The sequence below is a fragment of the Copadichromis virginalis genome, linkage group LG14 (genome assembly GCF_057382275.1).
Source record: "Copadichromis virginalis isolate Kocher_CV1m ecotype Utaka linkage group LG14, C_Virginalis_male_GT1.1, whole genome shotgun sequence".
Taxonomy (NCBI): domain Eukaryota; kingdom Metazoa; phylum Chordata; class Actinopteri; order Cichliformes; family Cichlidae; genus Copadichromis; species Copadichromis virginalis.
The window spans coordinates 26,646,761-26,674,178 of NC_140631.1; the positions used below are offsets into that span (position 1 = coordinate 26,646,761).

Below are 27,418 nucleotides of genomic sequence, written 5' to 3' on the forward strand. Positions count from 1 at the left end.
TCCACCTGCCGGTCTGAACATGATATGGTTGAGACTAGAGGAATGTTACGGCTCACCAGAAGCAATAGAAAACTCCCTGTTTGCCCGAATACGAGACTTTCCAAAGCTCTCCAGTAAAGAACCACACAAGCTTCGCGACCTATCAGATCTGCTGTGTGAACTCCAAGCTGCAAAGCTAGATGGTTATTTGCCTGGTTTAAGTTACCTCGACACAGCTAGGGGAGTACATCCAATTGTGGAGAAGCTGCCCTTCCATCTTCAAGAGAAGTGGACAATGGTAGGGTCAAAGTTTAAAGAAGACCACAATGTTAGCTTCCCACCATTCTCATTCTTTGTCGAATTTGTGAAACGTCAAGCAAAAGCAAGGAATGATCCAAGCTTTACCACACCTTTCAACACGACTCTTTCCTATGCCAACCACATGTCCAGCTACAGAAAAGAAAAACCGTTAAGTAACCACAACCAAAGGTCATCGGTTACAGTGCACAAGATGGACATATCATCAGAGGGATCAAAGGTAAAAAAGGCAGACGAAGACATTGAAAGACAGTGCCCCATACATCACAAACCCCACCCACTCAAAAGATGCAGGGGCTTTAGAGCTATGCTGCTTGAGCAGAGGAAGAGGTTCCTCAGAGACAATAGCATTTGTTACCGCTGCCTTGCTTCCACCAGCCACCAAGCCAAAGACTGTACAGTCATGATTAAGTGTGAAGAGTGCAATAGTGAGAAACACCTGGCAGCTCTTCATCCTGCCCCAACACTGCAAATGCTCAGACCTCCTTCATCTCCTGAAGTGCACGGCGGGGAGCAAGCAAATCCACAAGACCCGGATGTTACTGCCACGTGCACAGAGGTATGTGGAAATAAAATCACAGGGAGATCCTGTTCTAAGGTTTGCTTAGTGCAAGTCTATCCCAAGGGTAGGCGAGACAACGCCAGAAGGATGTATGCAATAATTGACGATCAAAGTAACCAGTCACTTGCAAAGACAGAGTTTTTTGACATATTTAACATACAAACCACACCTGAACCATACATGCTGAAAACTTGTAGTGGTGTAACACACACGACTGGTAGAAGAGCATGTGGCTACATGGTTGAGTCATTAGATGGAAAAATGAGTTTCCCTCTCCCCGCGCTCATTGAGTGCAATGCCATCCCCAACAACAGGGAAGAGGTGCCAACTGCAGAAGCTGCTTTACACCACCCGCACCTGAAAGCAATAGCTGCTCAAATACCACCTCTCGACCCAAGTGCAGACATTCTGTTGCTGATAGGACGCAACCTTCTGAGAGTTCACAAAGCGAGGGAGCAAATCAATGGCAGCGATAATGACCCATTTGCACAGAAGCTTGACCTGGGCTGGGTTATCATTGGCGATGTGTGTCTTGGTAATGCCTACAAGCCAAGTAAAGTGAATGTTCTGAAAACCTATGTATTGGACAATGGGCGCCCAAGCTATCTCACTCCCTGCGACAGTCACCTTAGTGTAAAGGAGGACTTCAGTCTGAGCCAAACCAAAGCCATCTCCAGTCAACCGCCATCTGCTCTCTCACACCAAAAGCCCACGGCTGAGAATTTGGGAGACTCTGTGTTTTGTCACACCAGCAACGACAACCACCTTGCTCATTCAGCTGAAGATGTAATCTTTTTGAAAAAGATGGCAGGCTTCTTCAAGGACAATACAAACAGCTGGGTTGCACCACTCCCGTTCCGAACTCCCAGACGCAAACTCCCGGATAACCGGTCCTACGCCTACCAACGGCTGATGTCGTTACGACGTACGCTCGACAAGAAACCAGAAATGAAAACACATTTTGTGGAATTCATGCAGAAAATGCTAGATAACCAACATGCAGAGCTCACACCACCTCCCAATAGAGACAAAGAGAACTGGTATCTCCCCATTTTTGGTGTGTACCATCCCCAAAAGCCAGGGAAGATACGCGTTGTTTGATTCGAGTGCACAGTTTGATGGAGTGTGCCTCAATGAGGTGCTGCTTTCTGGCCCGGACCTGAACAACACCCTTTTGGGTGTGCTGCTTCGCTTCAGGAAAGAACCAGTCGCAGTCACAGCTGACATTGAACAAATGTTCTACTGCTTTGTGGTCCAAGAAGACCACAGAGACTACCTTCGCTTTCTTTGGTACAAAGACAACGACCTTGGCAAAGACGTAGTAGACTACAGAATGAGGGTGCATGTCTTTGGTAACAGTCCTTCCCCTGCAGTGGCAATTTACGGGCTGAGACTGGCAGCAAGGGAAGCAGAAAGCGAGTATGGAACTGATGCCCGAGACTTCGTAGAGCACAACTTCTATGTCGATGACGCATTAAAGTCTTTCCCAACTGCAGCTGAGGCTGTTGATGTCCTACAGAGAACTCAGAAAATGCTTGCCCTCTCAAATCTACGTCTCCACAAGATTGCTTCCAATAAAGTGGAAGTGGTGAGTGCATTCCCCCCTGAGGATAGGGCCAAAGATATCAAAGATCTCGATTTAACAACAGATGAGCTTCCAGTCCAGCGCAGCTTGGGGGTAAGTTGGAACCCCACAACAGACACGTTCACATTCCACAAGAGCAAAAACCCTTCACTCGCCGGGGCGTACTCTCAACAGTGAACAGCTTGTTTGACCCTCTTGGTTTGCTTGCACCTGTAACCATCAAAGGCAGACTTCTTCTCAGAGAGCTCTCCAGCGGCAACCTTGAGTGGGACAGTTCCTTACCCCAAGACATGTACGACGGCTGGAGAAGGTGGCATGACTCGCTACGAAGTCTCACAAACCTGCACATTCCCCGCCCCTACGTCACGTTCTCCATCTCACAAGCCACATTCATCGAACTTTGTGTTTTCTCAGACGCTTCAGTGAAAGCCATCGCTGCGGTAGCTTACCTGAAGGTCACACATGAAGATAGGCACAGTGAGGTCGGATTCGTTATGGGTAAGGCCAAACTAGCTCCTGTACCAGAACCGACCATTCCTCGATTAGAGCTGTGCGCTGCAGTGCTTGCTGTGGAGATGTCAGAGCTTCTCACAGTAGAACTAAACGTAAAGATTGACAAGACAACATTCTACACTGACAGTAAAGTGGTGTTAGGATACATTAACAATCAGAACAGAAGATTCCATGTATATGTGAACAATCGTGTACAGAGAATCAAGCAGTCTTCCCTACCAGATCAATGGAGATACGTCCCATCAGAGCACAATCCTGCCGATCATGGCTCTCGGTCTGTACCAGCAGACAAACTCTCTGGTACGTCATGGTTGTACGGCCCAGCATTTCTTCTCAATCACGAGACTCTCTCCCCAGAAAAGGGTCCATTTGAACTCATCGATCCAGAGTCGGACATTGAAATTCGACGTAACGTCAATGTGCTTGTGACCACAACTGCTCCAGGTGCCTTGGGTTCATCACGCTTTGAAAGATTCTCAAAATGGACTTCCCTTGTCCAAGCGGTGGCCTACCTTCGCCACATCTCCCACAGTTTCAAGTCTAAAGATGGTGGTGCCTGTAGCGGCTGGCATCTTTGTAAGGCTAGTCTCACAGATGAAGCGTTATATGAAGCAGAGCACACAATCATCAGGTGTGTCCAGCGTGAAGCCTATGCAGAAGAAATAAAATGCATCATGGCGAAACGAGACTTACCTCGCAACAGTGCTCTTCACAAACTTCATCCCATCATCGATGGCAAAAACTTATTGCGAGTAGGAGGTCGACTTGCAGAGTCTGGCTTGCCGAGTCATCAGGCTAACCCTCTTCTGATACCAGGGAAGCATCACATTGCAACACTGCTCATTCGACATCACCATGAAGCCACCCAGCACCAAGGAAGACACTTCACTGAGGGGGCTGTGAGAGCAAGTGGCTTATGGGTAGTTGGTTCTAAGAGGTCTATCAGCAGTGTAATCCACAAATGTGTCACCTGCAGAAAGCTTCGAGGTAGAACAGAGCAGCAAATCATGTCTAACTTACCTGCTGAACGCCTTCAGACGGACCCCCCATTCTCTTATGTTGGCCTCGATGTATTTGGACCGTGGGAGGTTTCAACACGCCGCACCAAAGGTGGTCATGCAAACAGTAAGAGATGGGCAGTCTTGTTCACTTGCATGTCTACACGGGCTGTTCATATTGAAGTGATTGAAACTCTCAGCTCTTCCAGTTTCATCAATGCTCTTCGCAGGTTCTTTGCGATCAGAGGCCCTGCCAAACAGTTGAGGTCAGATTGCGGAACCAATTTCATTGGTGCCTCCAAGGACCTAAAGTTGCATTCCCCAAAACCTGGTGATACAAGTGTGGATGACTACCTACGCAAGCAGAGGTGTTCCTGGGTGTTTAATGCTCCTCACTCATCTCACATGGGTGGCGCCTGGGAGCGTATGATAGGCATCTCACGACGCATCCTGGACTCAATGCTCCTACAAGCAGGAAACCCTACTCTAACTCACGAGGTCCTGACAACGTTAATGGCGGAAGTCACGGCTATTATCAACGCAAGGCCACTTGTACCCGTTTCCTCGGATCCAGACGCTCCCTTAATCCTGACCCCCTCAGCTCTGCTCACCCAGAAGTTCGATCCGATTCCAACTCCACCTGGGGAATTCACCAAGGCCGACATATATACACGGCAGTGGAAGAGAGTTCAAGCCCTTGCCGACACATTCTGGGCCAGGTGGCAGAGGGAGTACCTCCACATGCTCCAAGGTCGTCAGAAATGGCAGCGCAGCAAACCAAACTTGAAGGAAGGAGACGTTGTTCTTCTGAAGGACAAGCAACTAAAAAGAAATGAGTGGCCTATGGGTGTCATCGTGAAGACACTTCCAAGCAGAGATGGAGTTGTCAGAAAGATGGAAGTGAAGGTGACACGCGACAAGATTGCAAAGACATTCTGTAGACCCATTTCGGACTGTATCCTTCTTCTGAGAGATTGGTCTCATGTGTAAATAGGGTCTAGTGGCAATCTTAAAATAATGCCAGGCGAGGAGTGTACTGGAACTGTTTGTATGTTATTTCTCCAGGCCTATAGGGGGCGCAGGTTTGCACAGTTTGCTATGTTGAGCCAATTAGTCACTAAAAGAAGTGTGATAGGAAGTGTTTGCTCATGAGTGAAGCAAGACATGGTGTGTTTTCCTCCGATCCAAAGCCATCCACTCCGTTAAATCCCTTTGAGTGGCAATATGAGTAAGTTTCTTAATTGTGTTTACCTTTAAGAGAGGGTATATGACATTATTGAAGTGATTTGGAAACTTTTGATGTGTTTTATATGTCCACTTAAGTTCAACCCAAGCTAATGTTTATGTGACATTTCTGTATTCTGTATCATTTCAGTTTCACACTTTTTTGCATTAAATCCTGTCCAAATACAACACGTGCCTGTTCCTTGGAGGAAGTGATGCAAGAGAGAGTTTAGCTGGCTGTGAATCTCAATATAGGACACTGGGTCACATTGGGTGCAACAGTACAGTATCACAGCTCAGGAAAAAAAAGCACCGAAATAAAGCACCGAAATGTGCGCTGCTTTTCGGTCTGGTTACTACCGTTTATGTCAGAACCGGTGCCATCATGGCACCTGTTGTGTTTACATACACTGCTAAGATGGTGAAGGGTTGCTTACAAGGGGGACTGAATATGAACATATACTCAGTTACCAGTAGGGGGCTCTGTTACTAAGGATGATGGAAGGAGAGAAGAAGTGAAGTGTATGGTGAGATGTAAAATGGCGAACTACTGCTGAATATATACGTTCCATTACAAACCAAGCCGTCTCCGTTCTTCTGTCGAAACACCACAAATTGGCGACGAGGATGAGTGCATCAGTTCCGAGTCCACCATCTTTTCTTCCACATGTAGGTGAGCCGCCGATTCCATTTACTACATGGCGGAAAATATTCGACAATTACATGCTAGTAATCAATGCCACGGGAGACGCATGGCCGGATGCTAGGAAACGCGCTGTTTTGCTACACTGCTTGGGCCCGGAGGGACAGCGGTTATTCTACACGTTACCGGAGCAAGGTGATACATATGCTGACGCCATGAGCACACTGGAGAAGCACTTTGTGCCGAAAGTGAATGTCGTGGCGTGCCGTCATACATTCAGACAGCGTATGCAACGAGCGGATGAGACTGTTTCTCAGTATGTGGTGGCTCTGAGAGCATTAGCTTCATCTTGTAACTTTGGACTAGAGCTGGGCGATATGAGATTTTTTTCATATCACGATATGTTTTTTTTTCATTTCAGGCGATAACGATATCTATCACGATATAAGCCAAATAACTATATTTGTAAGATTTAAATGTGCCGTTGCTCACAAGTAAAATGTGAAATAATCAGCAGCTTGTTTTTATTTAAATATTTATTCCCCATAATAAGTTCAACAGGGTAGATGTACTTAAGGAACATGAGACTTTTTCAGATAAATAAAGGCAAATATTGCAAACTACACAAAAGGCAGCCGCTAAAGCGTTTAAGTTTCAAAATAGAACAAACATAACAGACTAAATTGTCAATTCCACTTAGAAACAAAATATTAATTCTAAAAATAAATCTTAGTTTGTTTTACAGAAGAACAGACAAAACTGACTAACTTTTGTCAATATCAAATAAACTGAGAACTAAAAGGAAATTCTCAATCTCTCCTTGTTGTATAGCTTAGCTTTTCAAACAGTTTTAACAGTTACTTTAGTCTGACAAAAGCCGAATGACGAATTAGCGCTTCCAGTCAGAGACTGAGGCTACGTCCACACGTACACGGGTATTTTTGAAAACTGAGATTTTCCGTTTTCGTTTTAAAAAATAATCCCGTCCACACATAAAGGCAGAAATGAAGGAAAACGCTGCTATGAACATGCCAAAGCAGCAGGTGGCGCTAGATTCCTAACCGTGCCGAAATGCTGGCCAATCAGAAGTCTAGAAGCCTCGGTGGGAAAAAGTAAACAAAGCTGGGGCATAGAAGCAGAACCGAGTCGTATGTGTGGAGGGACAGTAACTGTGTGTATATGTAAGCATTTAAACACTGCAGAGAGTAGAATTAACAGTAACAGTATTGTAGAAATTCATTTCACCGAAACAATAACGTGGCGCACAGTGTGACGCATGCACCAGTTTATTGTATTTCCAGACTTGCTTTCGGCACAATTTACAGTGCACGCTTCTCTGTTTTTTTGTCAGACTTGAAATAGCCGAAATACCTTCACACTACGGAACTTCTTTAGCTCTTCCGTTCGACAATCTCTCCGGCATTGGAACCATCATCTGTTTTCTCTTCGGTCACGCTCGGTTGATTTTTCTAGTCGGCACACTCATTTCCTCCATTACCCGCTGGCTGCTTCCCAAACAAACACACGTGCGGCTTGGCACTTGTGCTATACGGTAACAAGTCACGCGACGTGACTCTGCGGCTGTGATTGGTTCGGCTCCGCGTTACTTAATTTGGATTGGCTGACCTTTTTTTTTTTTTTGAGGACAAGAGCGATAGCTTAATTTCTCTATCGAGTAAAAGTTATATCGCGATACATATCGTTATCGTTCTATCGCCCAGCTCTACTTTGGACAAATGGAAAGTGAAATGATAAGAGATCAGTTGATCTCCAATGCTCATCTCAGCGCTGTGAAAGACAAACTGTTACTGGAGGATGAACTCACACTGGATAAGGCTCTAACTATTGCGAGCCAGGTAGAAGCAGCAGTCAAAAACGCTACTCTACTCTCCACACCCGGCTCGTGTCCGACCGCGCCTGTTCAGACAGTCGACGCGGCAAATTCCCACTCTCACCAGAGGAGAGGACCTCGCCCCGCTAAAGGCTGCACTCCAGACCAACGCAAACGGGGAGGTTCAAAGCAGCAGCAGCGGAAGTGCTTCAGGTGTGGTTCTCACAAGCACTTAGCTAATGATAAAAACTGCCCGGCTGCTTCTTCAAAATGCAATAACTGCGGGAAAAAGGGACATTTTGCCAAGGTATGTAAGTCGTCAGTCAGTGAAGTGAGAGAAGTAGTGGTTCCAGAATTGGCAGTACTGTGCGTGCAAGATGCTAAAATGATGGCAGCTATTCAAGATAAGCTTACCTGCACTGTCGACATTGAAACTGTACAAGGTGGCTCTAAGACAGTAGAGCTGATAGTAGACACTGGAGCTTCTGTGTCTATTCTGCCAGAAACTATCTACAGACAGTATTTTGCAGACTGTTCACTGGTGCGACCTAAAGTCAAACTAGTTACTTATGCTAAAGATGAGTTGGCTGTGATGGGTTGTCTGCCTGCATCAGTTGCACTGCATGCACAGAATGAAAAAGTTCCTGCTTCCTTCTACATTGTCAAAGCTGGTTCCCCGCTATTAGGCCTCGACCTCATTAGAGCACTGAACGTCTGCATCGTCGGAGGCAAAGTGGACCGTATTCAGGATGAAACTGCAGATGAGCCGGATTCGTCTAACCAGAAGTCTGCTGTGTACAATGTTGATCCTATTCCACCAGCTCAACTTGGATGTGTTAAAGGGTTCATCCATAAAGTACAGGTAAACAACAATGTGCGGCCTGTACGCCAAAAGCTGAGACGCCTGCCATTAAGTGTACGTACAGAGGTGTCAGCAGAACTCTCTCGCTTACTCAAAGCTGGCATAATTGAAAGGATCGATGCAGCTGAGTGGGTGAGTCCTTTGGTCGTGGCCAGAAAGCGAAAAAAGGAGTTGAGACTGTGTGTTGACCTTCGTGAACCCAATAAGAGCATTATTGCTGACTGCCATCCTCTTCCTCATATGGAGGATCTGTTTTCTGACTTGGCAGGTGCCACTCACTACAGCCAGATTGACCTCAGCTCAGCATACCACCAATTACCTTTGCATCCGGAGAGCCGCAAGCTGACTGCTTTCATCACTCATGAGGGACTGTTCCAGTTCACACGTGTCCCATTTGGCCTAGCATCAGCACCTTCGGTGTTCCAGAAAATGATGCAAACGGTCCTGAAAGATCTGCCTGGTGTTCACAACTACTTGGATGACATCATCGTCTACGGAACATCAAAGGAGGTGCATGATACACGCCTGCAAGCTGTTCTCCAACGTCTCAGAGATGTCGGCCTGCAGATTAATGCTGGGAAAAGTTCCTTCTGCCAGTCACACATCACATTCCTGGGCCATGTAATCTCAAAGGAAGGCCTACGTCCAAGCCAACATCACCTTACTGCTATTGCTGAGGCTCCTGCTCCAAAGGATATGGCTGCATTGCGCTCGTTCCTGGGTTTGTCATCCTGGTTCAGTAAATTTATTCCAGATTATGCTACACTGGTGGAACCACTGCGACAGTTGCTGAAAACAGACATGAAAGTCGAACTCCAGTGGAACGAGGCAGCACATGAGAGCTTCAGTAACCTGAAAAAACTCCTTCTGGAAAGTCCCGCACTTGCCGTCTATGACCCTGACTTACCTGCTTTTATCACCACAGACGCATCAGACTATGGGCTAGGCGCTGTGTTGACACAGTTACATCCAGATCAAGTGGAGCGGGTTGTGGCGTTCGCCTCCCGAACACTGTCTCCTGCTGAAAGAAAGTACTCCACCACAGAAAAGGAGGCGTTAGCCTGTGTCTGGGCGGTGGAAAGATGGCGTACATATGTATGGGGCCGCAGATTCACACTTCGTACTGACCACCAAGCTCTTACTACCCTTCTCAGCACCAAAGGTATGAACAGAGCGGGCATGAGAATCGCACGATGGTCTGCAAGGCTGATGTGTTTTCAGTATGATGTGCAGTACCGTCCTGGTGTTCAGAATGTCATCGCAGACTGCCTCTCACGGGTTCCCCTGATGTACTCCAGCACTGACATTGATGCTGAAAAAGACCTTCTCTTGGAGATAGCTGAAGTTTCTCCTCTCTTGACAGCGACACCGTTGACGGATTTTAAAGCTGAATGTGAGGACTGCCCTGACCTTTCTCTGCTGCAACAGGTTATCCGCTCAGGCTGGCCTAAGGTGAAAAGGTCTCTCCCACCTGAGATACAGCCGTATTTCCTGGTGCGACATGAACTTGCTGTGGAATCACCGTTGGTTTTCCGGGGGACACGTCTGGTGGTCCCAAGGTCCCTGCGGGAAAAGGTGATATGCCTCGCACACGAAGGTCACCAGGGCATAGTTCGCACAAAGCAGCGGCTCAGAGAGCTTTACTGGTGGCCATGCATGGATACTCAAGTCCATGCGATTCTGTCATCGTGCTCAGTCTGTCAATTGTGTGACAAAACGGCCAAAACTGCTCCTACTCCCTTACAGCCGGTTCAGTTTCCAGATGGTCCCTTTCAGCATGTGGCCGTTGACATTGTTGGACCTTTTGACCGCGGGTCGCAGGACTGCAGGTTTGCCATCACACTGGTAGATTACTTCAGCAAATGGCCAGAAGTAGCCTTTACTTCATCAGCTACTACAGACACTGTGATTAGGTTCTTGTCTTCAGTTTCTGCACGGGAGGGAAACCCTTGTGAGCTTACCACAGATAATGGACCACAATTCACTTCATCTGCCTTTGCTGATTTCCTGACGGAAAGGGGCATCAAGCACATCAGAACAAGTGTGTATCACCCTCAAGCGAACGGGTGTGTTGAAAGATTCAACAGAGTGCTGAAGGACTGTGTTCAGGCTGCACAGGTGTCCCAGAAGCTGTGGAAGCCCGCCGTGACAGAGATGCTACAGAATTACCGTGCTACAGCTCATGCAACGACTGGAGCAGCTCCGTTCCAGCTTCTCAGAGGGAGACCCATGAGAACAAAGCTAAATGTCCTGCCGTTTCCCAAAGACACAGGACAGTATGACCAATGCAGGGCCAGAGTCTCTCACCAGCAACGTAAGAGTAAACGCTACACTGATGCAAAGAGGGGGGCAAAACCTCCCCAGCTTGTGGTCGGTGACAGGGTGCGGATACGTAAACCTTTCCGAGTGGGGAAGGGAGAGAGACAGTTCACTGATCCACTGTCAGTGCAGCAACAGACTGGACTGAGCACCTTCATCTTGAGTGATGGAAAGAGATGGAATGCAGCCCGTCTCTCACTCTGCTGCGCAGAGAATGCTGAGCCGTTGCAGGCTGGTGACGAGGTTGAAAATAACACAAGAGAAACTCCTAAAAGACCTTCTGTTCCTAACAGACCGAGACAGTTACCAGCTTGGACCAAGGATTATGTTATGAAATGAGTTTAAAAAAAAAAAAAAATGAAAAGAAAAAAAAGTGAAAAAAAACACGCTTGAGCTGTTGGGTGCTAATGTTAAGTTCCATACTGCTAGTTCTGAGGTCCAAGTATAATAGAGGATTGATTTACTGTGATTTATTTGTGAGTTTTGTGACTTAAGGTTGTTAAGTTACTACAGTAACCTTAACGGTACAAGTATTCATTATAAAGGACGATTTAGGCACCATAACAAGATTGTATGTTAAGATCACGGGTATAGTTCAAACACCCAGTAATGTTATAAGTGAAATAGGTATTGAAAATGCTGTCTGGTTGCAAAGTTTACTACTGATAATGTTCTGTGCAAATAGTAATGTTGCCATGCTAAGTAAGTAATACTGAGGTAGTAGAATTCTGTGAGAATGAGGAGAGATGTTGTGTTTACCATACACTGCTAAGATGGTGAAGGGTTGCTTACAAGGGGGACTGAATATGAACATATACTCAGTTACCAGTAGGGGGCTCTGTGACTAAGGATGATGGAAGGAGAGAAGAAGTGAAGTGTATGGTGAGTAGGGATGGGTATTGATAAGATTTTAACGATTCCGATTCCATTTTCGATTCTGTTTAACGATTCGATTCTTTATCGATTCTCTTATCGATTCTTTTTTTTTTTTTTTTTAAAAAAGGAGAACACTAAGGTCGATTAGCTCAGAGCTTTGTTTTATATCTTCTCTTTGAACAAGATAGAAATTTAGGAGTAACATGGCCTTACAAACCCAACAGTGAGATCTTGAGAGATCCAGCCTACGGCTCTTCAATGGGGTGTCACAGGGTCCCCAGGAAAAAAAATTGTAAATGTAAAATAATAAAATAAATATTCTTGTGAGACATATCACATATTGACGGGGTCGGGTTATGTTAAAAAGTATAAATTGTTATACTTTGTTCATTGGTTCAAAGGTACCCCACACTTCTTTTTTTGTTTGCTCTGGTGTATTTTTCATTTGAACTGTTACTCTGCCAGAGTACTCATATTTACAAGATGGCATTGAACGCCCCATTGGTGTATCAGGAAAACTATTTTGTACGTATGTTCCTTGAAGGGGATTGAAGTCGTTCTTTTTTCCACCGCAGCGAAGGGCTAGGAGTAGGAGAGGAGCTGCTGTATGTTTTTGTTATCGAATCGATCTGATTGTGAAATAAAGCATATGCTGTGAGAAAGCAACTCCAGGAGTCATCCCTGCCTTAAAGCTGCAACATTCTTCTGTAGCAATAACAAAGTATAACATAAATTGTTCTGTGGCAATTACACAAGAATATCCAGTAATGTCCCTGCCCACAATTAAACACATTCACTTACCAAAAATCGGGGGCATCTGCTGTAGCAAATGGGTGCAAGCCTTTTACCACAAACTTAGTCACTGCTCGGTGACATTAGTCTATCCTGGCCTGAAAGGAGACGCTACCGGTAGACTGCAGCGAGAACTGCCAGCATCTGAGCCAGACTCTGTCTGTCTCTCTCATCATGGTCACCTACATGTACAGTAATGGCAGGTCTTGTAATAAGGCAGATTGCGCTAACATAATATGCACTGTTAGTTGATTATTTACCTGCCGCATTAACGGGAGAGGACGTGCAAACGTTAGCGCTGCTGCTGGGTTGAGAGTCACGAGTCCGGAGCGGAATTAAAAACGCGTGTCATCGCGTGTTTTGTGAGCAAATGCTTTTGCATATTCGTAGTGTTTCCTCCCTTAAATGAAATATCTACTTTGCAAGTTGCCCTGTTGTCATCGGTTCTCATAAAGTATAATCAAACTTTTGAGCGTTTGAGCCGCTTAGGCGCCGTGTTTCCTGCCAGGTAAATGACGCTCCGCAACGTGGTGACGTCATTCGGGGCGACTGGAATCGATAAGGGAATCGTTTGCAAAAATGGCAAACGATTCCAAGGAATTGAAACAGTGGGAACCGGTTCTCAACAAGAACCGGTTTTCGATACCCATCCCTAATGGTGAGATGTAAAATGGCGAACTACTGCTGAATATATACGTTCCATTACAAACCAAGCCGTCTCCGTTCTTCTGTCGAAACACCACAGCACCGGACACCGGTACCCATCCCTAGTGGAGAGGTGGAGTGTGTTAAACAATCGCAGGCAGTCACTGAGCACATTTAATCAACTCACATCTATATGCTGCCCAGTTGCATGAATTAGTGCTTTTGATGACTTAACAACAATATTGTGATGATAAAAACAATATTTCCATCACACGTCGGTAAAGAAGGCTGCTTCTTCTCCTTTTTGACGCTTGTCTGTGCTGAAATATTAAATATCTATACAGACGTTTTGATTGATCTCCTTTCAGCTCAGTCACTGATGATTGCGGCTTTTTGGCGATGTGTTTGTTGTCTCACGGCGCTTTGAAAGCTCACGTATCAAAGTGCTGGTTGCCAGACCTTTTTCGTAACTCAAAAATGCTGCTAAATGCCATTCAACCTCGCCCAACCCACCTTTGTAGCAGCATTTGCAATGGTGATTTAAATACTTCAAAGGCAAATCCCAGGTGTTTTAGAAAATGAAAGTAGTGGCGCATATAATACAAGAAATATAACTGCCAACAACACAAGTAATAAAAAAATTACACTACTGTTCTCACAGTGAACGCCGTCACCGGGTAAAAACAGGCCTGGCACCATATGAATGATGATTCCCAGTGGGTCTCCCTCTCTCTGGGGCGGAGATGTCAACTGCTGCCATGCTGAAACGAAGCCCTCCCTCTGAGAGCTATAATGATGTTCAGCTTGTACTCTCAGCAAACGTGCATGGCACGCACTGGGAACACGCTCCCAAATGTATGTGAAAAGAAATTTACGCTGTGGAAAATTATTATTTTATTCTCTGATGAACTTGTAAGTTTGCAAACGTGCAAAGAAGTGAACAGTCTAATTTCTATGGTAATTTTATTTTAATGAAGAGAGACAGAATATTGACGATAATCTAAAGACTACAATCAGTATTGTTGAGAGACTCCTGATCTCAACTTCTATCTGTATAAAGCGCGTCTGTGCACAGAATCAGTTTCTTGCATTCCAGCCTCTCTACCACCCTGGACACGATCAAAGAGCTGTCAAAGGACATCAGGGGAAAGATAACAGGAGGATGATCGTGAGAAAAGCGGTGGATCAGCCAAAAACTGCATAATGAAGACAATTGGGTTTCCAGTCACCAAGAACAGCACAGTGTCCCCAAGGTCCCACTGCTCAAGAAGGCACATGTACAGGACGTCTGAAGTTTGTCAGTAAACATCTAAATGACTCAGAAGGCCTGGGAGAAAGTGCTATGGTCAGATGAAACCAAAATCGAGCTCTTTGGAATCAACTTGACCCACAGTGTTTGGAGGAAGAGACAGCTGTCCCACAGGACACCAACCCCACAGTCAAGCACGGCGATGGAAACATTATGCTTTAGGGCTGTTTATGTGCTAAGGGTACAGGAAAGTACAGGAGGGACCAATGGACAGGGCCATGCACCATAAAATCTTGTATGAGAACCTCCTCTCCTCAATCAGAACACTCATGTACGAAGTTGTCACTGCAGTGGTTGGCAATAAACCTAAAGGACTGAGAGAGTTTCTTTAAAGAGGAGTGGGCCAAAATCCCTCTTGAGATGTGTATGAACCTGGTGACTTCTTACCGCTGTGCCGGCTAATAAGGGTTTCTCCAACAAGATCTGCTTGGGTATCAACTACTTATTTCACTCAGTGACATGCAAATCCATTTATCACTTTTATGGAACGCGTTTTTGCTTTTTAAAGTTTTAATTTTGGTTGATATTGTGTCTCGGGGGCTGTTACGGCACTATTCATTGCTTGGTAAGTGAGCAAACTTACAAATGTAGCCGGGGATCAAATAACGATCCCCCGCTGACACACAAGCTCAGCATCTGTCGTGCCACGAGGAAAGACTGAGAGAAATACATGAAAAATATCAATGTTATTCAGAGTTGGGCGAGTAGAGCACTGGTGTGATTTGTTGAATCAATAAAGGCTTTTTCAAATGAAATAAAATGCAGAACAATTTATGCCACACCAGCAACAACATCAACAGTTATAAATCATAAAAACGCACCCCAGAGAAGACAAACGGCATGAGATTGATTACAGCGCTCCAAAAAAAACAGCACGATTAGATTCAATATCAGCAGAGGAAAAACACCCGGGCATGTTGTGGAGTAGGAAATTACCTGGACTGACAAGTGATTAGCCTTCAATGAGCCTGATAATGTGTAAATGGAGAAAAAGTGATTGACAGCAAAAAAAGGAGAAGGAAGGATCAGGATTGGGAGAGAAACAAACCTGTTCAAAGAATTCGTCCATAAAGCCTTTCTCCATCCCAACAGCGACTTCATCTTCCTCCTCAGTCGTCTCCTTCCCCTGGACACACACACATACACGAAATAAAAAAAAATTATACACATATATATTAATACATAATCTTAATACAATTGAATTACTTACATTACATGAACCAGTTAAATAATAAAGCAATAAACATGGTTAATAACATTAAAAAAAAAAAAAAAAAAACACTAAAACAACATGTAAACATAATTTCTATCAACAACAACACTGATGATGACTGAATTGGACCATGTTAGGTTGTTTTTACATAATTCAAGGTTAAATGGAACAGTGAGAACACTCCCCCCCCCTCCCTCCTCCCAAACCTCTCCAAACATCACCTGATTAGAATCAAGGAGCACTTAATGACACTTTTAATTAGAACCACAGGTCGAGTGATTAGCAAGTCATTATTGAATTAGAACCTACGAGCAGAGAAAACCTTGACTTCTGCACCCCTCTACCTTCACTCATGCACAGATACATGTAACCATTTCAGCTTAAAGGAGCAGATTAATATTTTGATACCACTCCTATTTCTCTGTAGTTAACACACCAAATCATGCAACAGGTTAGACTTTAATCGGAGGAAACCAGCTGTTGTGACTTCGTCCAAATGGTAATAAAATCCCCTTAGCAGTTCTCCAAATTTACATGTGACTTAATAAAATGTAGAAAAATAAACCCTAAATAGCAAACTAAAAGCTTATTGTGGAAAAAACAAACAACAGGGTTACTCAAAGAAAAAGAAAAAAAAAAAAAATCACAAGACTGGAACCTGTTCAAACTCAAATTCTCAAACTGTCCGACTCTTCTAGTAATTCCGGTTGTTTTCTGCTGTTACTGAGGTACATTCACGTCACTAAGGCCTGAACATTCTCAGTGAATAAATCAAAGCTTGGACACAAAAACATAAAAACAAAAAGTTCAAAACTCTGCAAACTTTTCGCAGTCTGGCATATGATTCATTCTGAAATGCATGCTTCTAATCACACATCAGCCATTATACTGCATTAGTGGGATCTCATGTGGCCTCATCTCATTCATCACAGCCACTGTCAAACTAATTTGGTTCCCCATTAGTGGCCTATGAGATCCATTTGCTTATCAAGGCTGTGAGGACAGAGTGCAGTTTTCATCTTCTTTTGCCTGAAATGACTCCTTACTCTTATCCCAGAATTTCCAAACAGCAGTAAGAGAGTCCTGAATTATGCAAATGATGCTTCCCAGTGTCTGTCAAAATGATGACTTCATTTCCTCTCAAACCTCAAAATAAAACTGTTACCAAAATAAGAATAAGATTAAGAGTCCCTAAAACTTTAAAAACTCTTTAAACCATTAAATTAACCAGTAAATATTTAAAAACTTCAATGAATCATATCCAGATATTATTTATGCTCTCCATGTGTATGGGCAGCCAGCCAGGTTCAACCAGACAGGGAAACAAATGTGCAGGCATTACATGCATCAGGAGGCAGGAAGCACAGGAAACTTTTGCATCAAGTGATCAATTTCCAGTAAAAGAAATGAGCTACTTATCCCTTGTTAACTGTTTAACAATGGATCAGCAGGATGCACATATACATCATGCATTACTGACATAAGTTTGTACAGCTGATACTACCAAACATTCATAAATACATTTATATTCTCCAGCCACTTTACTCCTTGTCAGTGTTGGACTGAACCCATTTTGTCTTCAGAGCTGCCTTAATTCACTATTTCATAGATTCAACAAGTTGCTGTAAATATTCCTCAGAGATTTTTGTCCACATTGACATGACAGCATCACACAGTATCTGCAGATTTGTTGGCTGAGTACAGTGAACTCATTGTCATGTTCTGAAAACAAGTTTGAGATGATTTAACCTTTGTGACATGGCAAACTGTGGTCAGAAAGGGAAGGGCATGGTCAGCAACAATAGTCGGGTAGGCTGCGATGTTTAAATGATTTTCAGTTGGCGATAAGAGCTCCACAGTGTGCCAGGAAAATATCCCCCACACAATTACTCGCCTGCGGCTGCCATGCATGCCTCAGCAGCCTGGTTTGTTGACACAGGGCAGGGTGGATTCTGATTCTACCACCTGCATGCTGCAGGAGAAATCGAGACTCATCGGAACAGGTAACATTTTTCAAATCTTCCATTGTCCTATTTTGGTGAACAGGTGCAAACCGTAGCCTCGGTTTCCTGCTCTTAGCTGACAAGAGTTGCAGCCAGTGTGGTCTTCTGCTGCTGTAGCCCATCTGCTTCAAGGTTCAACATATTGTGCATTCAGAGATGCTCTTCTGCATACTTGGATGTATTTATTTGTATTATTTGTGTTACCATTGCCTTCCTATCTGGCCAATCTTGCACTAGCATCCATGCAACATTCAAAGTTGTTCAAATCACCTTTCTTCTCCATCCTGATGCTCGCTTTGACCTTCATGCCAGATCCACTGAGTTGCTGCCATGTGATTGGCTGATTGAAGTGTTAATGAGCAGCTTAACAAGTGCACCTAATAAAGTGGTCAGTGAATATAGTTGCCAATGTATGGTGGCACTGCAAGTAATTTAAATACTGAGATTCATCTTTTTAAAGTCATTCTAAAGTATGAAAAATTGCTTCTGACTCTTTTTATTCAGCGAAAAGCATTAAAGTGTCAGAACGTCAGAAAATAAAGTCTGCGTAGGAGATTTTTTGTAGATTACAACTGAAAAATATGATAAAATGACTCAACGAATCTAATATGACTTAAATCAAATCATACCGCTTCTTTTTTTATGTTCTACCACGCAGACACTGAAAGATAAAAATTGTGAAAGTTTGCGCCTGTAAAAAAATAAATAAATAACTGTATTAAAATGTCTTCTTCAATGCCATTTCTCTTTGAAGAGGGTTAAAATGTGATATGCTGACACAGCAGGAGATGGGGAGGAGACATAAGGAAACCAGACGAGAACAACTGAAGAAAAGGAAACGGTTCCTGAGAAAATGCTTGTGAAGACAGACTTTAGCAAGACAAATGCCACAGATCTAAGCGAGAGGAGTACAGCGATGCTGTAATCCCACTAATATCTAGACCTACTCAAACTAATCCAAGTATACACAGAGTATATATATTCACTACAGGTACAGTAAATTGCTAACAAACTAGAATAATAAGAATAAAGGTCCTAAAAGTCCATTTTGAGACCTAATCTTTAATGTGTTGGTATGGCACTGATGTGCATTCACGGAGCTGCAGACTTTCAGAAGCAGCCAGAGTAGAGGTGGCAGCAGCAGCAGGAGGCAGAGGAGGAGAATAAGCAGGGAATCAGAATAGGCTCAGAGCACCAGTACTGTGTTCAGCCTCCACAGAGAGATGCTGTATCTCCCACAGAGAGAGGAGGGCTTTGGTCTGGTTTTACTTTGTGTGGTCAGGAGGAGAGAAGACCAAGTAGCGCACCTCAAACGTCCTCCTCCCACCAGATCTGAAGCTCCTGCTGAGCCACAAAGAGGCTGGGAGAGGCCTTTAGTGCCGCGCTCTTCACTGAGCCTACAGACTTGACTATCCACACAACAGATGCTCTGAGCAAGACACACAAACATGCATACACACTGTAGCTAGCACACTGGCAATATACAGCAGAGGGTAAACACACAGAGAGAATGAGCTTTATATACAAGCTGGTCCCCCATCATACCAGAACCTTTGAATGCTTGCTGCCTCTGGGGCTCACACTCGGGTGAAACTCCCCAACTGTGGTGTAGTCAAGTAGTGGCCTGATTATGGTGTTTATTAGATTAGAGAGTTGATGCGGGCACCATGCCAGCAAGATATCGCTCTATGAAGACAAAAGTGCCTGCACAGACACAGGAGGAGGAGGAAATGTAGTCCAAGTGTGAGGGAGGGAGAGATAAAACAGGCATAGTGAGCAGGCTGCAAGAATCACGGTTCCTATCACCAAGGTATTAAAGGAAAAAAAAAAAAAAAAAAAAAGAGGGAGAACAGGGGAACAAAACAATTACAGAAAGCTGTTAAAGTGCATTAACATGTGCAACAAAAAGCCATGCAGGCAATAGTATGTTGATGTACAAGAAATCGGATTAAATAAAGGGGGTATGGGGGGGTGGGAATAAAATATGCTTGCAAGCATGTACGCTCTCAGACTCTGTGCAGTGTTTTATATGAAAATAAGCTGAGTAAGACCAGTGAGAGACAGTTCAAGTAGACACCCATGTGAGCAGTACTTTATCGTCCTTTTGTGTTACCATATTAAAGCAGACCCGTTTCCTGCATCTTTGTATTGCAGCCAAATCAAGCAGCTTCCTGCAGTCCCATTAGAAATGACTCATAAAAATCTGTGTCAGCTGCACAGAGGAACACTGAGTGTATAACCAGATTTATTATCCCAATACAGCTAGGTAGCATTCATTATAGATGTGCGCTCACTCAGTGACACGCAAACCTTTGATTATTTATTCATTTTCCTACAGTAGACAAACACCAAGCTAGAAACAGCAGAATCTGAACGATATAGTAGCAGATTTGCGCTCAGTTTGCAAAGCCCTGCTGCTCACAGGATATTTCGAATCTGCTAGTAAAGGAGGAAAAGAACCACGACTTTCAAACTGCAGTCTTACAGTGAGTTTTGCATGGGCTCAAGCGCCATAAAGTTTGTCAGAGAGTGAACACAAGACTCTGTATTAAAGTCCTTCACCCCTCACTTCACTACAAGGGAACTAAATGGGCACGTGTCCTTCCAGGTCCAAGTGAACTGGAAACTAATTTTGTATTTTTCATTCATTTCATGTTTTTTAGAGTTTCAGATTGTCTTTGGTCATTTCAGTCTATTAAAAAAAAAAGTGAATAATTTTAGCATTACCTTATTGCTTTTGTTTGCTTTTTTTTAAAAGTAATATGACTAAGAAGCAACAAATAAGATGCCAAATCTGCTACACGATCAACTCACACTGGTTTTTTGCAGCCATCTTGATTTTGCACATTATTTGAATATAAACCCCTGTTCTGAGGCTTAATGCTCCAACTGGTCCCCACGGAGATAAACACTGAATAACTAGCTCCACTTAAACCGCTATGGCCTGTACTCATTCAAGCCCTCGAGACATTCAACGCTCTACGCTTATATGCAGATCTGCGCTCTGCTTATATGCATTCAGGAAGGTCTACCAGCAAAACTAGCAAGTGAAATGTTATTTTTCACTTTCGCTTAAAGCAGAAAATCATACCCAGAATTACTTTGTTATGAAGGGCACAGGTTTAATTACATTTATCTGTCACCAGAACAACCACCGCAGGAGAGTACGAGTAAAAACTATATTTAGAGGCTGTGCATGCACTGATCTGCCACAACATTAAAACCACTTCACCTGCCTACTATTGTGAAGACTCCTCTTATCCCGCAGTAAACAGCTGTGACTGGTCAGGGCATTAACATGGCATTTTTGGGGTCTCCTTAAAGTCTGGCACCAGGACATGAGAAGCAGATTCTTTGGGTTCTATTGGTTGCAGACATGTGCAAATGCCTCCTTGATTAAGTCGGGATCTAGGGGAATTTGGAGGCCACATCAACACCTTGGGCTCTTTGTTGTACTCCTGAAGACGTCGCTGATGAGTTTTGCAGTGTGACAGGGCAAAATGTCATGCTGCAGGATACCGCCGTTGCCATGAAGAGTTCGCAGTAGAGGGTATTTATGTCATCCTATGTGACCAAGTAATAAAGTTTTCCATGCAGACCACTGCCTTGTTACCAGATAACAGATGTTAACCACTTCACCTGGGGCTAGGCGATTAATTAAATATAAATTTCAATTATTCAACTCACAACTATATTGTGAAAACAGAAATAAATTAGGATAAACTGTTGCTTTTTTGCTTCTACTTTTGCTACAAAGATCTTCTTTTTTTTCCCTTTTATTGTGTGTTATAAATTCAGACTCAGCCATTCGCCTACGGCTGCCATGCATGCCTTTAAAACCTGCAAATCCACTGCCACCTGGGCCTCTCTTTGTCCCCGACTGAACCAACAGATGTCCCGTGGTGAAAGCAGGCTACCAGGAACTGGCAGTTACCCTTGGACTACAGGCTTTTTGATCAAAAGCAACCCCCTAATCAGGGCCCAACTCTGTATCCTGTGCCTCTCGCAACCTCTTTTTTATTTTCTTTATCTTTATTATAGTTTAATTATGTTAAAAGTTTGAGGAAATCTGCTGTAAAGTGACATCTTATTAAACTCAGTCACTGCAGGGCATTTTGTTAAGTTAATGACTATTCGTGCTAATTAACCTAAATAACTGTGATTATCATTTGTTCTAAAATCGAACGGCTTTACCGTCACCTGTGAGTTTTAACGTTGTGGCTGATCAGTGAATAATTAAGCAGTCATCAAGTTGTTGCCTTGAAAATAAAAAAATAAAAGAATGCTGCAGTGACTGACTACACTGTGCTTTGCGTGCTGCGATTCCTGGCTACTGCTACACCAAATGTTCAAACAATCAGCATTTAACCTACACATCACAGGTGAGCTGTTGGATTTTTGCAGGACCGCACACAAGTCAATCCATATAAGATACAAATTCTTGTACCAAGTGGACATAAACGTAATGCAGTGAATACCGTGAAAACCCCAATAATAAGATGAACCTCTATGAGCAAGCACCTGGAGATAGTGGGAAGGAAAAACTCCCTTTTAACAAGAATAAACTTCCGGCAGAACCAGGCTTGGGAAGGGACAGCCATCTGTGGCATAGCACTGATGGTACAGAGATGGTGCTGACACATCGAAATCACAATTTCACAAACCTCACTGATCGATTGATCCACTGATTGGCTAACTGCGTGACCGACTGATGAACGAGAAGGACACAGCGTAGGGCTATCGAGACAGGTTACACAACCATGGAGCAGTATGGGTGATGAGAGGACACAGGAAGTGATAGACTGAACCAGAAGACCAGCCAACTGTAAAATTAATTCAGGTCTTTTCACATTACTGTTCCCTCTTCTCTCATATAGAACCAGCAGCAGAGAAAATCAACAAGTCTCCATCTTTAAGGGCACATACACTAATGGCAAGTGTGAATTTCAGCAGATGCAGTCAGCTGGAAAAAGCAATGTGGTTCATTTCTTCGTATGCACTGGTTTGTCCATTGACTCCTGCTGGTAACGCGCTTTTAAAAAAAATACAGCTCAATACTGCGTTGATCTAAGATATGAATCTAAAAAGGTGCTTTGCAGTTTTGGCCTTGAGTAAAAACATAAAATATTGTGTAAGCAATCACACAGAAGAACATCTACTGTTCTCTTTCTTATCAATCATCTGAGCTCAATACACCACCTGTCTAGATTTTCAACACTCAACAACACTCTGCAATCAAACCACAGCCAATTTACTGAAATGGCACAAATCGAAAGAAGGAACTCACCAAGGAAAAAAAGAAAAAGACAATGACAGGCTATTCCTCCTTCCAGGGTGTCAAATGCTGCCATCAGAAGCTGCTGGCATCACAGAGATATGAAAAAAGGTATTGTGCCAGCTACAGCAACAGAGAGACTGGTCTCACTCCAACTTGACACATGTGGATGATTTGTTAGGACCCACTTTAAATAAACTGCAGGGTTCATGTTGCAAAGGGGAGCATGTTTAACCCAAACCACAATCTTTAAGCAAACAAGTGTGCAGCTTGAACACAGAATTAATTTACAGAAAGAGCTCAACTTAAACATATCTATATCTATTAGTGGATTTAAAAGCATCATAAGGATACAGTGAATGAGACTTGTGGATGTTTCTCTGAAGTGGCCACGAGTGTTTTATGTTTCGTGTTGTGGGTAACTAGTTTATGTTGAATCTGTAGCATTTTTCGAGATTTGTTTAGTTTGCATGGCTGCTAACATGGACAGGTGAAAGAGATTTGATCTCAGTGGGACTTCCAGGTAAAATGAAGGTAAATGGCCTGTATTTATATAGCGCTTTACTAGTCCCCAAGGACCCCAAAGCGCTTTACATATCCAGTCATCCACCCATTCACACACACATTCACACACTGGTGATGGCAAGCTACATTGTAGCCACAGCCACCCTGGGGCGCACTGACAGAGGCGAGGCTGCCGGACACTGGCGCCACCGGGCCCTCTGACCACCACCAGTAGGCAACGGGTGAAGGGTCTTGCCCAAGGACACAACGACCGAGACTGTCCAAGCCGGGGCTCGAACCGGCAACCTTCCGATTACAAGGCGAACTCCCAACTCTTGAGCCACGATTGACTTAAAAGGAGAGATTGTGGGGCTTCTGAACAAAGGCAGTTATTTGGCACCTACGCCAACCTAAAACATGAAGTTTTTCCTCCAAAAGGGTTAAAGAATCAACACAAGAAATAACATTTTAAAGCCAGTCATTAAAACCCATTTAAAGACATTTCCTGGAGCCAAGGGCTAACAGGGTCCTTTTAGTGGAAATCTCTTGTTCCAATCTTAGTTCCAGAGCTCTAATCATTACTTTTTTGCTATTACCATATTATAACAGCTAACCCTAACCCATCGTGTTGGCTTAGCCAAACAGCTAAGCCAACACGAGTTATACTACATGTTCCTCCTTCATATTTTTTTTTTTTTTTTAATTTTGGGGGTTTAGTTTCACTTTAGTTAGAAAAGGATATGCTTCATAAACTAGATGGGTGAATGTTTTATATTCCATTAAAAAAAAGAACAGATGTGGCTGAGGTTAACAAGACTGTATTATAAGCTGTGCCTACAGTGTACAGAGCACGCGGTAGATAGATGAAGGAGAATAATGTGGGTTGGAGAACAGATGCAGCGCTGCCACTACAGCAGCACAGTGTCAAAGTGTGAACATGTGCAACAATTTCCCTTTCCTAACAATCCTCCTCAACGTCCTCCCCCTTTAATGGTCTTCCTTTTTCTTTCTCATTCTTCCTGTCAGTCATTCTCTCGCTCTCCTTCCTCCAGACTCCAGCTTCACTACAGAATCATTACAGCAGTGAGCCCACACAGCATGGACTCAGTTACCTTTGTCTCGCTCTCCCTCCTCAGACCTGCACTGTTTGTCTTTTCTTCTTTACTATCTCACCATCTCTTGCCAAGACCACCAATTGCTATGTTGTGTATGTTGTGATACCTTGCTCTCAGAAGTATCAACATTTCATTCTGCTAGACACTCACCAGCCACTTTATTCGGCAAATCTTGTTTTGCCTTCAGAACTGGCTTACTTCTTCATTACACAGACTCAACAGGGTGATGGAAACACTCCGAGATTTGGGCCCATGTTGACACGATAGCATCGCATAGTTGCTGCACATGCTGCTACTGAGATCTGGTGGCTGTGGAGACCATTTAAGTACAGTGGATTCTCGTCATGTTCAAGAAACTAGTTTGAGATTTTTCCGATGCTTGGTCTGAATCTCACGGGTCATCTTGATCTGTCTGAACGTATCAAGTCACCGACTTATACATTAACAAGCAGTTAAGTAGGTTAACTAATGAAGTGGCCTCTGAGTGTATTTCTTAAGTGGAATATCAAACGACACAGATCTGACAGATTTGCAACTCTTTCAGAACTGAAGGAGGCAGCATATGACAACAAGACTGCGATGCAGTGTATCCTTACATGCTGAAGAAGAAGAAAGACTACAAGCACAGGAAAAACTACAAATGGAAAATGGAAACTAATTCAGTGATGGCTGACTCACCGACAAGAGTCACTATGTGTGTCGCTGTGCATTTGAGGGGTGGTGACCGAGGTACGACAACTGATCCACAAGTGGAATATGCAAACGATGCGATTGTGTTTTTCAGACCAGAGGAGGAAATACTTCCAATTTAGAAATATCGTAGCATCAGAGTGATTTAAACCTGTCTTAATACGAAGTGGCACACAGTTATTGGTTAAATAATATCTTATCATGTTCATAGGAAGATTTCGTGTGAATCCTGATTTCCTGACCAGATTTCCAATGTCTGTAGTTCCTACAGGTGTCGTTTTCTGCCGAAGGAGCTCACGAGATGACTGACCTTTTAGACTAAACAGTGCATGCTTACTCCCGTTATGGCTTGCTCATAATTGGCCTATGGGTATGGATATGAATATATAAGTGACATGCTGTTCATACACAAACTTGTTTGCCCTGAGCATGTGTGTAGGAAGCAGTGGATCGTTGGCCAGTCTTCACCGTTAAAGGAGTGGGTGAGAAAATGTCATAAAAGCTCCAATTGAGTTCCGGTGAATATGGTAGGCTAGAAGACGTGCTTTCACTGTGCTCCCGCTCCCACCTGTACTTATCACAGTGTAATGCGCACTACTGTCTATATTTTTACCTAAACTAGTGACTGAGAGCTTTGGGAATACTCAGCAGTCCTAAATACGCTTTTTGGAAGTTAAATAATGTCGAAGCAGACGAAGATACAATCTCGAAAGACCACGGCCGTCGTGATGAACAATGCTAGCCAAACTGACATGCTAGTAGCAATGGGCGACCAGCCCTCGCCCCCGGTGGACACCGCAACTCTCGTCCGTGAGGTGACCGATAGCATCAGTGAGGTAATTGACCAAAAACTGTCTGCACTGTCGGGGACACTGGAGAAAATCTCGTCCTCGCTGGAAAACGTCTCCAAACGCGTCACGGAGGCAGAGCAGAGAATCTCAGATATGGAAGATGGGGTGACTGACCTCGCGGGGAGGCTGGCTGAAGCGGAGGGGAGGATTAAGGTTATGGCAAAAGGTTTGGACGACTTAGAGAACCGCAGCAGGCGCGACAATATTCGCATCATTAACCTGAAAGAAGGTGCGGAGGGTGAGAGCCCTACTCAGTTTTTTGAGGCTTGGCTGCCTGCCACACTCGGGCTGAGACACAGCTCCGCGGGTAAAGCCCGCATTAAAGTTGACCGCGCACACCGGGGCCTCGGCCCGCGGGGTGCTCACCCCAGGCCGGTGATCATCAAGCTCCACAACTCCGGAGATAAACAGCGGATTATGGCTGCAGTGAAAGCGGCCCCTGAACTCCACCACGACGGGCAGCGGATCTTCATACATCAGGATTTCTCCTACGCGATCCGTGAGAAACGACGGGGATTTAATGCTTCTTGCCGTGCCTTAATCGACAAGGGCATCCGCTTTAGGATGCGCTATCCAGCGACGCTTGTGCTGACTTACAATGGCAATGAGCACAAGTTTGAATCGCCTAAAGAAGCACAAAGTTTCATCAATGCGCTGGATTAATAGATGCTTGCCCCGTACAAACTGTGGCACTGCCGGACTTAACTGGGACCGTGTCATTGGACGCCTGAGTCCGCAGCGTTTAACGCAGTTTGAGGAGGCAGAGACGGTTTAACGGGGAAAATAGCCTAATTGTTTACTCAGTCTCTAACTTTGATTCACAACTGACAGTAACCCGATTCCATTCAGGTTTGGGGAGCGGGGGCGGGGTTTTGCTTTGTTTTTTTTTTCTCTTTTTCTTGTCTTCTCTCTCCTTCTCTCCCGTGGAGTGAAACTTCTTTTGGCTGCACTGGGCTTGTGACACCACCCGGTGGGTGGCATTTTCATTTTTGTTTGTTTCTTGTTTGTCTGTTTTTAGTCCGTGATACCTTGACGTTTATCTTAATTCTGTTATTGTATGCAATTTGTTGTGTGGGTGAAGGTTCCTTTGCCATCTTTTTGTGATGGTTTTGTTCATGTCAGCACGGCCGGTTCAGGCCATGGGTTAAGTCTTTCACATGTCTTTTATTATGATGGCTCTTTCTGTTTGCCTTGGGTTGACGATTCTTGTCCAATGACAGATTACTTTTGCAATGAGTAACACTAAAATTATTACTCTTAATGTCAAGGGAATTAACCACGTCATTAAGAGGCGCAAGATAATTTCCTTAC

The 27,418-nt window shown here is 44.0% G+C and overlaps 1 protein-coding gene across 3 annotated transcripts in view; it reads right to left on the reverse strand.

Moving 5' to 3' along the window:
• LOC146694088 (syntaxin-1A-like) overlaps positions 1-27,418 on the reverse strand; it is a 106,785-nt gene that overhangs the window by 63,430 nt on the left and 15,937 nt on the right. For all 3 annotated transcript variants that reach the window (XM_085430176.1, XM_085430177.1, XM_085430179.1), the window contains exon 2: positions 15,505-15,582. In XM_085430176.1, the coding sequence (XP_085286302.1) occupies positions 15,505-15,582 (78 nt within the window). The remainder of the gene's footprint in view (positions 1-15,504; positions 15,583-27,418) is intronic.